This window comes from Colias eurytheme, chromosome 8, assembly GCF_061535395.1.
Source record: "Colias eurytheme isolate Ceu_HAF_F1 chromosome 8, ilColEury1 Martin Lab GWU primary, whole genome shotgun sequence".
Classification (NCBI taxonomy): Eukaryota; Metazoa; Arthropoda; class Insecta; order Lepidoptera; family Pieridae; genus Colias; species Colias eurytheme.
In genome coordinates, this window is record NC_142987.1 from 11,079,381 (window position 1) to 11,092,566 (window position 13,186).

General features: G+C 36.9%; 1 protein-coding gene across 1 annotated transcript in view; it reads right to left on the reverse strand.

Moving 5' to 3' along the window:
* Positions 1-13,186, reverse strand: part of tty (tweety) — an 86,186-nt gene that overhangs the window by 20,889 nt on the left and 52,111 nt on the right. The window contains exons 3-5 of the mRNA XM_090104956.1: positions 10,542-10,617; positions 9,556-9,711; positions 7,627-7,755 (exon numbers count right to left, since the gene is read on the reverse strand). Coding sequence (XP_089961082.1) covers positions 7,627-7,755; positions 9,556-9,690 — 264 coding nt within the window. The 5' untranslated portion in view covers positions 9,691-9,711; positions 10,542-10,617. The remainder of the gene's footprint in view (positions 1-7,626; positions 7,756-9,555; positions 9,712-10,541; positions 10,618-13,186) is intronic.

Consider the following 13,186-nt stretch of genomic DNA (forward strand, 5'->3'; position numbering starts at 1 on the left):
TTTATACCTTATCATTACATTCGACAGATATTCCTTTGACCAGCGATCCCAAAATGAATGAAACATTCTTTGAATAAGTTGCCATCTACTCAACGAACTCACGTTAGAATCTAAGTAATTATATACATCGGGTATGCCTAACAAAGGACCACCGATTAAAAAATGACCCGGCGTTAGAGGTGCAGGCTCATTAGTGTCTGATGTATCGACTGTGATTGGCCTAGAATTTAAGCAAGCTTCTACCTGAGCAAGAAGAGTACTCATCTCCTCGTAAGTGAGGGTGGTTTCTCCTATGACTCGCTTGAGGTGAAACTTCGTGGATTTCACTCCCGCTTCCCAAAGTCCGCCAAAGTTAGGGCTGTGCGGAGGAATGAAATGCCACTCGGTACCATTCGCTTCTAACTGTTCACCCACCGATGAAAGTGCTGACTGGAGCTCACGGGATGCTCCCACAAAGGTAGTCCCGTTGTCGCTCCAAAGCTTGGCACAGTGACCTCGTCTGGAAACGAAACGTCGAAAAGCAGCTAGAAATGCTGGTGTGCTCATGTCACTTACGACCTCTAAGTGAACGGCACGAGTTGCCATAGACACGAATAAACATATGTAGCCCTTGTATGAGTGATGTCCTCGGCCTTTGGTTGTCCTTATGTTTATTGGACCAGCATAATCCACACCGCTGTGCAAAAATGGTCTAGCTGGTGTACAACGAACTGTTGGAAGTGAACCCATTAATGGAGACTGAGTGCTAGCTCTTAATCGAATACACTTAACGCAACTCCTAACATGTTGTTTAACTAAAGTTCTAACCCCTATAATCCAATAGGCTGTTCTCAAATAATTAATCATCAATTGAGGCCCTCCGTGCAACGTCTTTATGTGAGCGTTTGCTATAATTAGGTGAGTTAAATGACTACTTTTAGGTAAAATAATTGGATGTTTGGTTTCATTACTTAGTTGTGACATTTCAATTCTGCCACGTATTCTGATTATACCCTTATCGTCAAGGTAAGGACACAGTGCTTTTAATGTATTCTTATTTAGTATATCACCCTTGTTCCTTAACTGTAAATATTCTTCTTTAAATATATCCCTTTGAGTAATCTTTATGCAACATTCTAATGCCTCCTCCAATTCAAAACTTTGTAAATATTTCTCTTTATTTGTTCTTCTGCGATATCCCCTTAAAAATCTTCGACAATAGGCAATAACCCGTATTAATCTTTGTAAAGATGAAAATCGTTCTAACATTGTAATCTCTTTTACAGCAACAGTAAATGTCTTGACACTTTGTTCTAAATCTGTGCTCATTTCCTTTGGCCTATTGTACTCAATACATTTCTGCTTGAGAAACGACGGTCCTGAAAACCATATCTGATTATCCATAAGCAAATTTGGTAATACGCCTCTTGAGGCACAATCTGCTGGATTGTCCTTAGATAAAACATGATACCATTGGGTGGGTTTCATGATGGTTAAAATCTCTGATGTCCTATTTGCTATGAACGGTTTCCATCTGCTTGGATGGCTATTCAACCATGCCAATACAACTGTGGAATCAGTCCAAGCCGTTATATTGTTCTTAGAAATGTTAAGTACATCTGCTGCTTCTGCAAGCAACCTAGATACCAGAAGCGCACCGCACAATTCCAAACGAGGAATGCTAATCTGTTTGACGGGTGCTACTCGCGTTCTGGCAACCAGCAACGAAACCGTTACTCCACCTTCGGCATCGATTATGCGAAGGTAGATTACCGCCGCATAAGCACTTTTAGATGCATCGCTGAAACCATGAAGCTCCAGTCGATCGTTCAACCTTGTTCGCAGCCATCGAGGAATCCGAATTCTGGTAAGTTGGGGCAACTGACTACGGTAAGCATTCCATTCCTCCATCATTTCTGCATTCACCTTATCGTCCCATCCTACTCCTGCTACCCACAACTTTTGTATAAAAACCTTGGCAATGACCACACTAGGAGCTAACCAGCCTAGTGGATCGAACAAACGAGCTATTTCCGAAATAATTGACCTTTTAGTTTCAGGTGCAGTCGTCGACATCGAGATATTCACCGAGTACTGGAAGTTATCTTCGCTGCGGTTCCAGGTAAGTCCTAAGATTTTTATTGTACTATCAAGCTTAATATTAAAATTTTCCTTTTCTTCATTATTTATGATTCCCGTATGTAGTTGTTGTTCTATATTTTCATTCCCTTCAATTGACCTGATCCTTTCCAATATTTCCTTATTATTACTATTCCATTTTTGTAACACGAATCCACCCTTTCCTAATAATTCTTTCATTTCCTTGTAAATTCTAATTCCTTCTTCAACACTTTCTGACCCTGTCATTAAATCATCCATATAAAAACAATTTAGAATTTTATCTGAGGCGACGGGGTAGTTTGCTCCCTCGTCATAAGCAACTTGATGTAGTGTTCTAACTGCTTGATATGGTGCAGATGCTGTTCCAAAGGTAACCGTTATAAGTTCATAATCTTCAATATTCTTATCAGGACTCTCGCGCCAAAGGATCCGCTGAAACATCGCATCATCTTCTGATATAAGGACTTGACGGTACATCTTAATAATGTCCGCGACTAATCCAATAGGATGTAATCTCCATCTTAAAATTGTGTGTCTGAGGTCTGCTTGTAACGTGGGTCCGATCATTAACGTATCATTCAAAGATATTCCATTGCTATTTTTCTCAGATGCGTTGAAAACCACACGTACCTTGGTTGTACTTTTGTCGTTTCTTATGACCGCGTGGTGAGGTAAGTATACTGCTTCATTCTTTTTATTATCGTTGTCCTTAACCTGCCTCATGTGTCCTAACCGTAAGTATTCATTAATAACTTCTGTGTATTTTTCTTTCAAATCCTTGTCCTTTTCTAATCTTCTTTCTAATGCTTTAAATCTTTTTTCAGCTATTGCACGTGAGTTACCAGCCGTACAAGGAGGATCCTCGTCACGAAACGGTAACTTAACTATATATCTACCACTAGCATCTCTTGTAGTGGTTTTTGTATAGAACTCTTCACACTTTGTTTCTTCCGGTGAGTATAATTTTTTTGTACTATATTTTTCTTCTATTTCCCAAAACTTTTTCAAAATTTCATCATCTTCATTTTGAATATGTAAATGCATTGCTCTAATATTATTTGATCTATTATTTTCAGATTCGATAGCTCCCGATAGTACCCAGCCGAAGGTAGTGTTCTGGGCCACTAGAGCCCCCGAAGAATTTTTCAGTATACCTTCCAGGATGATACTACCGTATACGTCAGCACCCAATAGAACATCTATTTTATTGGGAGTGTTGAACTCAGGATCTGCCAGTTTACTATCGCTTAAACTTAACCAGTCGAAGGAACTTGTACTAAGATCCTTCTCTGGTAAGTAGGCAGTAATATTTTTTAATACATATGCATTCAACCTTAGGCTAAATTCAGAATTTAACCGGGATTGAATCTTTAAATGTACCATGTATTTTATCATGGTTGAACTATGACCTAGACCTGAAACAGAGCCCTTAATTGGGATCTTCTTCAGTCTCAAAAGTTGAACTGTGGCCTCTGTAATGAAACAAGCCTGTGACCCTTGGTCAAGTAACGCACGTACCGTTAGGTAGTGACCCATTTTGGACTCGGCTTTTATTAGCGCTGTGGCTAATAAAACCTGTCTTGGTTTAGAAACCTCGCCTGAAGAAAAACATGAAACTATTGGATCAGTACTAATAGGCGCATTAGTACTTCCATGATCATGCTTCTTCAAGGTGGGTTGACCTTTATGCTCAGCCTCTCCTGAAGGATGAAGCAAAGAATGATGCCGCTTTTGACAGAGTCTACATGAAGTAGGCTTCTTACATTCATAGACTATGTGATTACTACCCAGACAATTAAAACAGATTTTATTTTTAGCTACAAAATCGCGTCTGTTTTCCAAAGTTTGTTTAGCAAACTTTTTACAAAAACAGAGCTTATGCGATTCTGTGCAAAACTCACAACTTAAATTTGGAGTCGACGCGATCAACGCTCGTGGTTTATGCGCCGCTGTACTATTCGACTGATACCCAGGTGACCTTTTTGGTTCTACACACTCTAACGCACGAAAACGGTTCTCAATAAACGACTTAAATTGTTCAAAAGATGGCAATTCATTTTTAGAATTATTACTAGATATATTTAATTCCCATTGCTTTCGCGTTTCTGTATCTAATTTAAATGTAACAATATGTATAATAATAACATCCCAGGTGCTTACATCTATGTCTAAATTTTTGAGAGCATTTAAACAATCACAAGTAGTGTCTAGTAATTCTTTTAATAATGCAGCCGATTCCACATTCATACGTTTTTGACTAAACAGTCTCTGCAGGATGCAATTGCACAGATACTTCCTGTTACTATATCTTTGCAGCAACAGCTGCCAACATGGCTCATAATTTGCATCGGTGATGGGCGTTTGCCTAATCAATTGCTCCGCTTCACCAGTCAAGTGACCCTTTAAGTAGTGGAGTTTTTGGACATTGTCCAATGATTTATTTTTGTGAACTAACGATTGGAATAAGTCTGAAAAGGTTGTCCACTCCGAATACTTACCCGAGAAGACTGGTATACTAATTTTGGGCAACTTGACTGGTGGATCGGAGGAGTTCGGTCTATGATTATCCTGATAGTTTTCCCTAAAGCCACCCAATGCTGCCCTCAATAAAGTTTTATATGTAATATAAACGTCTTCGGTGTTATCGTAAATATCTCTTATTTTTTGTTCGATGGTGTCAAAATCAAAATTTTGTGTTAATGTCGGAAAACTTCCCCCAATCCTTTTCCAAGAGCTCCAATCTCGCTTCGACGTATTCTCGAGTTACTCTCTCCTTGGGACTTTTTTTAAAATTGACTAAGCTTTTCCCTATTACATTTTGCAAACTTTTTAAGGTATTTATGGAACCTTCCATGGCTGCTTTACGCCACCTTATGCTTACCACTGATGCTTCAATTTGTCCTTGCTGCTCCACGCCGCCTGGCTGCTTCAAGTTGTCCTTGCTGCTCCACGCCGACCTGGCTGCTCCAAGTTATCCTGGCTGCTCCACGCCGCCCTGGCTGCTCCAAGTTGTTCTTGCTGCTTCACGCCGCCTGGCTGCTCCACGCCGCCCTGGCTGCTCCAAGTTGTTCTTGCTGCTTCACGCCGCCTGGCTGCTCCACGCCGCCCTGGCTGCTCCACGCTGCCCCGGCTGCCCTTGACTGGTCTTCTCCGCCTGGTGTTCTTGCTGTCTTCTTTTGCACTCGCGCGTACTTTCGACAGCGATCCACTGCCCCTTTCTAGTACGATTGACCGTATGATCCGGTTCGATTGGACCAATGTTCGAGAAGGTACTCCCTGTGGGACACCTTCACTGCACTCCCGATTCGCGGTATTAAAATGGTACTGTAGGGGTTCGTCTAAATGAAACCAGCCTTGTACTCAGATTGATCTTTATTACCACTAAAAAATGTTGAACTGAAATTAATATTATGTTCTTACAAAAAAATAACTATAGCGAGATTTAAAAACGCTTAAAATAAATTACCGCCACCTATGATTAACTTAACGAACTAATGTAACTTTATACAATCTAATGATCTGTCATGAACATCCATAGGTCGCTGGTTCAAATCCGGCTCGAAGGATCAATGTTCGAGAAGGTACTCCCTGTGGGACACCTTCACTGCACTCCCGGTTCGCGGTATTAAAATGGTACTGTAGGGGTTCGTCTAAATGAAACCAGCCTTGTACTCAGATTGATCTTTATTACCACTAAAAAATGTTGAACTGAAATTAATATTATGTTCTTACAAAAAAATAACTATAGCGAGATTTAAAAACGCTTAAAATAAATTACCGCCACCTATGATTAACTTAACGAACTAATGTAACTTTATACAATCTAATGATCTGTCATGAACAGATAGGTTTTATCCCGGAAATCCTACGGGAACGGGTTTTTCTTTGAAAACCGGGCGATGCCGCGGGCGGAAAGCTAGTCTGCTATAAATAAAACTAAAACTGAGCATTTAAATCCACCTTCTTTGCTTCACTAGTTCCATTTAATTTTATTCATTTTAAAATTAAAAAAAAAACGTTTTCAACATAATTTTTAACTACAGTTTCATCTAGAAATATCAAAACAAATCACAATGATGTCAAAAATAACTGTCAATCCATGATTTACCAAACAACAAATTTTAATACTTTTCCAAACGATCCAATCAATAAAGAGTCAAATAAAAATCGAAATTAAACTATAACTCTTCAGTTATATTGGTTGTGAATTCAATAAATCGTATATAGTTTAATATCGAGACTAACAGCTCACACATGTGGGGTTACTTCACTGTGGGAACCGTTTGATGATCCTACCAAGTACCAGCTACTGTAGGGTTTATCAACAACATTATGATTTTAACAGACATGGTATAAAAAAATATTCAAATATGTTCACTTAAATACATGATATAATGGTCTTAACAGATATAGAATGTCTTATTCTCATGCTAATTATATAACTTTTTAAAATACTTATTGTGCTACACAGTGATAATATCACAGCCAATATTATATTGCTTTTGACGAAACGTTAATATATTGATCGTAAGCATCTTTAACTACGCGTGCGAAGCCGCTGGCGGAAGCTAGTTGTGTATACAATTAACTTGCTAATACTCTCAGTAAAAATAATTAGTGGCAACCCTGACTAATATACAAAACGACGTAACTAAAAATATCCCGCTATTTAGTATTGTTTTAAAGGCGAAGTGCACTCAATCTAAATTCCATGCTGACATATTGCTTAATTTTATTATTGCGTGCAACACTTAAATAACGGCTTCGTACGTTTATAGAAAATTCCTTTTCGTAAATTAATTGTATTTACTCGGAAGTAGTGAATTATAGCTATTTCTCTTTGTCATAGGAACAAAAGGGACAAACAAAGTGGAGCGGTAATGAAAAAGCATAACAACAACATTACTACATAGTATAAAACAAAGTCGCTTTTTCTGTTCCTATGTCCCTATGTATGCTTAAATCTTTAAAACTACGCAACGGATTTTGATGAGGTTTTTTGTAATAGATAGAGTGATTCAAGAGGAAGGTTTTAGTATATAATATATTAGGTTTTAGACAAAGAGGGCGAAGCCGCGGGCGGAAATCTAGTTATATACTAAAGACGTTAGAAAATGTATTTGGCATGATATTGTTTCCATAATACATGATATGCCTTATAGTAGGCCTTCTGTTTATGTTATTTAAGTAGTATTAAGTTCCGTAATTTTAAGTTATTTAAGGTCTTTTTAACTGTAACTACATTGTTGTCTGAAGTAAATAAAAAAATAAAAATATATCACAATATGCCGGTCACTCACATTCGCACGAATATGCTCACAAATATTTTTTTCACCAAGGTGAACATTCATACATTTTACGAATATTTGTACGCAAATTATTTGCTCGACTTACATTAATATAATCAATACACAGTACTCCCCTTAAAAACTTTGCACGAATGTTGTGAAAATGTTCACAAGTGTGTGACCCGGGTCTTCTACACCCTACACCTATAGAAGAAGTTTAGAATAGGTCTAATCTTACCTTGAGCGCAGTGATACTCTTGGGCGGGCGTTGCTTCCTGTCGCAGCATCTCGTGAGCAGATATATGAGCAACACGGTCAGTGTGAGGATCAGCCAAGCGCCAGGGATCGAACCGAGGATTCCGAGGCTCTGGAAATTTAGAGGATAAAAGTTATAAAAGTCCTGTGTCGCCTTAACGATAACAGTCGTTGAACTTTTGAGGATAATAGACATGGTCGTCAATAATTTTAGCTGACTAATCAAATATAACAGAGTATAGGGTAATAGCACAGACTAATAATAATATACTACGTATACAATCATTGAAACGTGAAATGTATCACGTATGTTTGAATGATTTATTTTCCTTCCGGCAATTAGGTCATAAGCAACGTTGAACCAAGAAAATCTCCGTTCCCAGGAAGGTAGTTAATTAAGTACAAGGAAATACCATATAATTAATTGATTGAATAAAACCTTTTTTAAGAAGCTTAATAAAGTTAGAATAATAATTACAATAGATATAAAATGTACAATCCTATATAAGTGAAGTCCCGTGGTAAGGGGCAGATGCATTATACATTTGTTTCACTGATCGATTTTCTTGAATTATATGCATATAAAATGTACCTATTTATACTATTCTTCTTTATATAGATGTTCATAGCTAGTAACGTGCTCTGAATTACGTTTTGTATTAACTTCCTGCTATTCATAAAAGCTCAACCATTTAATCATGGACACGTAGTCTATTATTTTAATGCTATTCAATGCTAACACTCGGCCATGATGAAAATTCGCATCGTGTCAGCAGTTGTTGAACTGGGCCAGCTTCCCAGAACATCTGGGTTAATATGATTTTAATATAGGCTTTTTTTTGTAAAATAAAACCTATGTTACAAGAAATTAGGACATATATTTTGTAGTTCTTACTACGACGATGTGGCCTTGTATACCTATACTATTTTTGAATTAAATAACAACTTTAATTGAAGTGATTGTAACTGTTTCTTATACCAACTTTTCTACACCATACCATTACCCGGAAATCTCTAAATTCTCATCCTAGTGAATCATACTACGGATCAAACCTGTATCTTGGTAAAACCACTCTCTCCACTAATTGACTAACAAATGTAATTTTTTGTGAGTGTAACAATAATATGAGTCACTTTTGGGGAACTTATACTTCGACGAGCCTATCTTTTATCTTCTTATATATAAAAATGAATCGCAAAATGTGTTGGTAAGCGCATAACTCGAGAACGGCTGAACCGATTTCGATAATTCTTTTTTTATTATATTCCTTGAAGTACGAGGATGGTTCTTATGTAGAGAAAACTTAAATATGTACCACGGGCGAAGCCGGGGCGGACTGCTAGTTATTATTAAAGTTATATAACTTGGTGATTTAGGTTAACGTATTGGTAATGAGGGACATCAAGGCGATTATGCGCCTCGTGACATTGAATACTTAACCTTTAGGTACGATCTCGAAGGACCTCTTGTATATGACATTGTATCTTTTCTTTTATCCATCCACCTTATTTAAATATCGATGAGTATGAGTTTTACGTATCATTTTACATAATTTCAATGTCCCTAATGGCCTATAGCCATTTAAGAGATAGATACCAGGTTATTATACCCCATAAACATGCATAAGCAAGGTGATTTAAATGCATTGTACGATTTTCTAAGCAGTCAGATCTGAAAAAAAGTTCAGCTCATATTCCCTTGTGCTGTTTCAATTCTCAAGGTATATTTTTCAATGTGTCTTTTAAACGTATCCTTCAAGCAACTGATGATGATCAAAGTCTGTTCCTATACATTATCAGTCGTGGGTGAAGTTTGAAAGTTTCGCTATGATATGATGTTATTTACTACTAGAGTGATATTTTCAAGAGACAACAGATAAAAGATATTTTTTTTTTTAATGTACACACTCACCTCAAGGTATATCGGCGAGTTGGGCGCGAAGGTGTCGTTGACGCGGTGCAGCGTGACGTTGATGTGCGGCAGCGCGTGCAGCAGCCGCGACAGCCGCGGCGGCACGAACTCGTCCGACCCGCCCGACGCGCCCATGCCAGCTGTTCAAGCTCACACCTGAGGGTATTCAAATCTCTGCTTATCTCACTTCTGTTAGATTTCATCCCTTTTTTTATAGGAATAAGTTAGAAGATGCACAACAATTTCATCTCAATTATACGAACCTTTGCTATCACAATACATCTCTGTATAGCGGATGATTTCGTCCCTGTTATTATAGGAATAAGAGACAAAACTATTGAAAATCAATTGAATCTCATATTCAATAATTTAAGACTTGGATAAAAGTTTCAAACCACATAAATTAAAATGATCAAATTAAGATTATGAACCCTTTTATTTTGTAATCTAAGTTATGAACCAACAAATACATATTTCAAATCATTGGTTACTATTGCAAATAACGTCTTATTTGCAAGCAACAAAATAACATTTAATTTATACGCAAATATTCGTCGCAACATATGCCTTAACTTGTCACACATTGTGCACATATGAGAAAAATGTAACTTGAATTCCTATTGATACAGTCATAAAGAATAATATTTTACAACAAAAGCAATCTACCTAAGTAAAATTTTAGTTAACTATATGCAATTCTAGAATTTAAAGTGTTTTTAATAGGTATCATGCATGTAATATTATACTGAAAGGTGGTTCTGTTATAAATAAGCTATATTTTAAAATTGTTGTTCATTTAATATTTCGTTTAGAATTACTTCTTCTTCTTCTTTTTTTATGATTCCACCCAAATTATAATTATTTGCTAGTAAGTCTAAAAACACACACGTCACCTTACTTTTTAATCTACACACCGATAATAATAAGTCTACAATAATAAGTCTACATTATCTGTGCACCAAACGTCAATTTTTTTTTTAACTTACCGGAAAAATGTCACTTCCCGCGCTTTACGCCATAACCCGTTACGCAGCTGGAGTCATATCTCTATCGGGAACGCATCTGTAACAATTCAATGGTCGTTAAGTGGATCGTTGTGAAAAACATCTGTAACAATATTTATTATGGAAGATGGAAGATTACCTCACTGTTAACTATTAAGAATAAATAGGGAATTGAAAACAAGTATTTAATTGAAATTGTGTAGGTACATAATAACAAAAAAAGTATTGACAACAAATATATAACTACTGTTTATATTATGTGTTTTCTCAATTTAATCTCAATTTTTTATCAAAACACACACACATATTTTTTTTTCACTTGTAACGAACTATGATTATTAAAGTCTGATCGAATTTTATGATCCATAACCATCGAAAGCCGTCTAAATCCATAAAAAATTAATCCAATACTTAAAATTACTAGCCTAGTATCTTTAGGTCCCAGATCATCGCTATTCCTTACTATTTAATATCTATATTTAATATTGGTACAAGTAATAAATCTTACAAATTACAATCAGTCGTCTAAATCTATAAAAACCTAATTCAATAAACACCCACACAAAACCAGCTTACAATTCCTAGCCTAGAATCTGTACCTAGAATCTAGGTGCGATCATCACTGACTCACACCGGTGCAACCCGTTCTCTATTCCTAGACATAGAAAGCACGTAATCAATTTCTATGTTGATACGTGAATCCTAAACTCGTTTGATTAAGGCCGGTTGCAGAGCTTCACCGACCATCAGTGCGTACGTCAGTCGCGCTTGTCATATGTATGGAAATTCGCGTGGTCGCCGGTCGGTCTAGCTATGAACGGTTTTATGGATTTCCATAATTAGTTCTTATCGGCCCCTAAAAAATAAGACAGTTTACCAGACAAAACTAAAATGTCCCCTATTTGAGCACAAAAACACCCTGTTCATGACATCAATTAATAACATTAACAAAAACACCTATCCTTATTTCGCCCAAATACCCTTCATTCCGCAACATATTATAACCGTTTAAACGCGTTTTTGCATCGTTAAACATACTAGTTCCCATTATTCATTAGGCAGGTTCACACAGAACGAGCAGCCTCGCGAAGCAATTGCTGTGCAGATCTGCTCACCACGCTACACCGTGCCGTTTAATCATCCTTTACTCGAACGAGGAAAATAGTATCGTTTCAAACGCTAAATGATGGTATGATTGGTTTGTACAAACATATCCCGCGCTACGCAACCTCGCACATCTCTGGTCGAAAAGTACCCTTAGGCGAGTCCACACAGAGCGAGCATCCTCGTGAAGCCATTGCTACACGAAGTAGCTCGATCAGTATGGACATTGCCGAAGAAACACACTCGCTTTCTTCTGCCTAGCCATGGAAAATTGCTTCGCGAGGCTCCTCGCTCTGTGTGGACCCGCCTAATGGACACAATTCGCCATTTTGAATAATCACAACTCCATTTATGTAATACGCACGTGTAAATACTGAATAATGATGTTTGTTTTTGTTTACGTTACACTTACCGAAAGTTGTACAAAAAGAGGTTTGCTTCTTGTAAATAAGGTTTGGGTCACTGCACTTATTAACCAGATTCGTATGATTATTACTTTTTAAGGCTAATTATCATTGTAATTTCTGTTTTGATATGAATGATAAAATAAATCATTTATAATAAATAATAAACTGAATTTCTTTTGAAAATTTCCAATGCTCATATGAAAATCGTTTCATCAGTTCCATGGTGACATACCTAATTTAGTATCAAACTTCTTAACGTACCATCTAGTTTCTACATACAGTGTAAACTCTATATAACGTCACTTAAGGGACCGTGCATTTTTCGACGTTATAGAGAGTGGTCGTTAAATAGAGAGAAAGGGAAAATTGCATGATTGGTCCTGAGACAGGAATATTATTTTCTCTTTATTATCGCTTGATCAAGGTCTTCATATTGAGGTTTCTTCAAGTTTTTGGCAGATCGTCCATCTTCTTCAGCATGCAGAATTTTTTCTTTATTTTTCTACGACTGCATTTCTGAGAATCTTCGGTATGTCAGTAAAAAAGAATGTAAACAACTACATTTTCATTGATTTCGGCAACTTAGTCAGTACTTCCTAGTCCTAGTTCCTAGTTGTAATGTCTTATTGTGGTCGTTAATTAGAGTGAGCGTGATGCTATATGGAGTGTATTATTGTATAGACAACAATATAAACTAACCAAAGTCGAGAAATCTTGACGTTATACGGAGTTTGACGTTAAATGGAGTGTCGTTATATAGAGTTTACACTGTATTTGATACTAGCGGTCCGCCCCGGCTGCGCCCGTGGTACATATTTCGCAATAAAAAGTAGCCTATGTCCTTTCTCGGGTATCAAAATATCTCTATACCAAATTTCATGCAAATTGGTTCAGTAGTTTAGTCGTGATTGAGTAACAGACAGACAGACAGAGTTACTTTCGCATTTATAATATTAGTATGGATTACTACATAATATAATAGTAGGACATATAGATATACAAGCCATATTTAAAATTCATTTGTTCATGTAATGTAATTAGTAATTACCAATATAAAATAACGGTACCTAAACAAATACAAAATGAATATATTTCCATCCACTAGTACTTCACAAC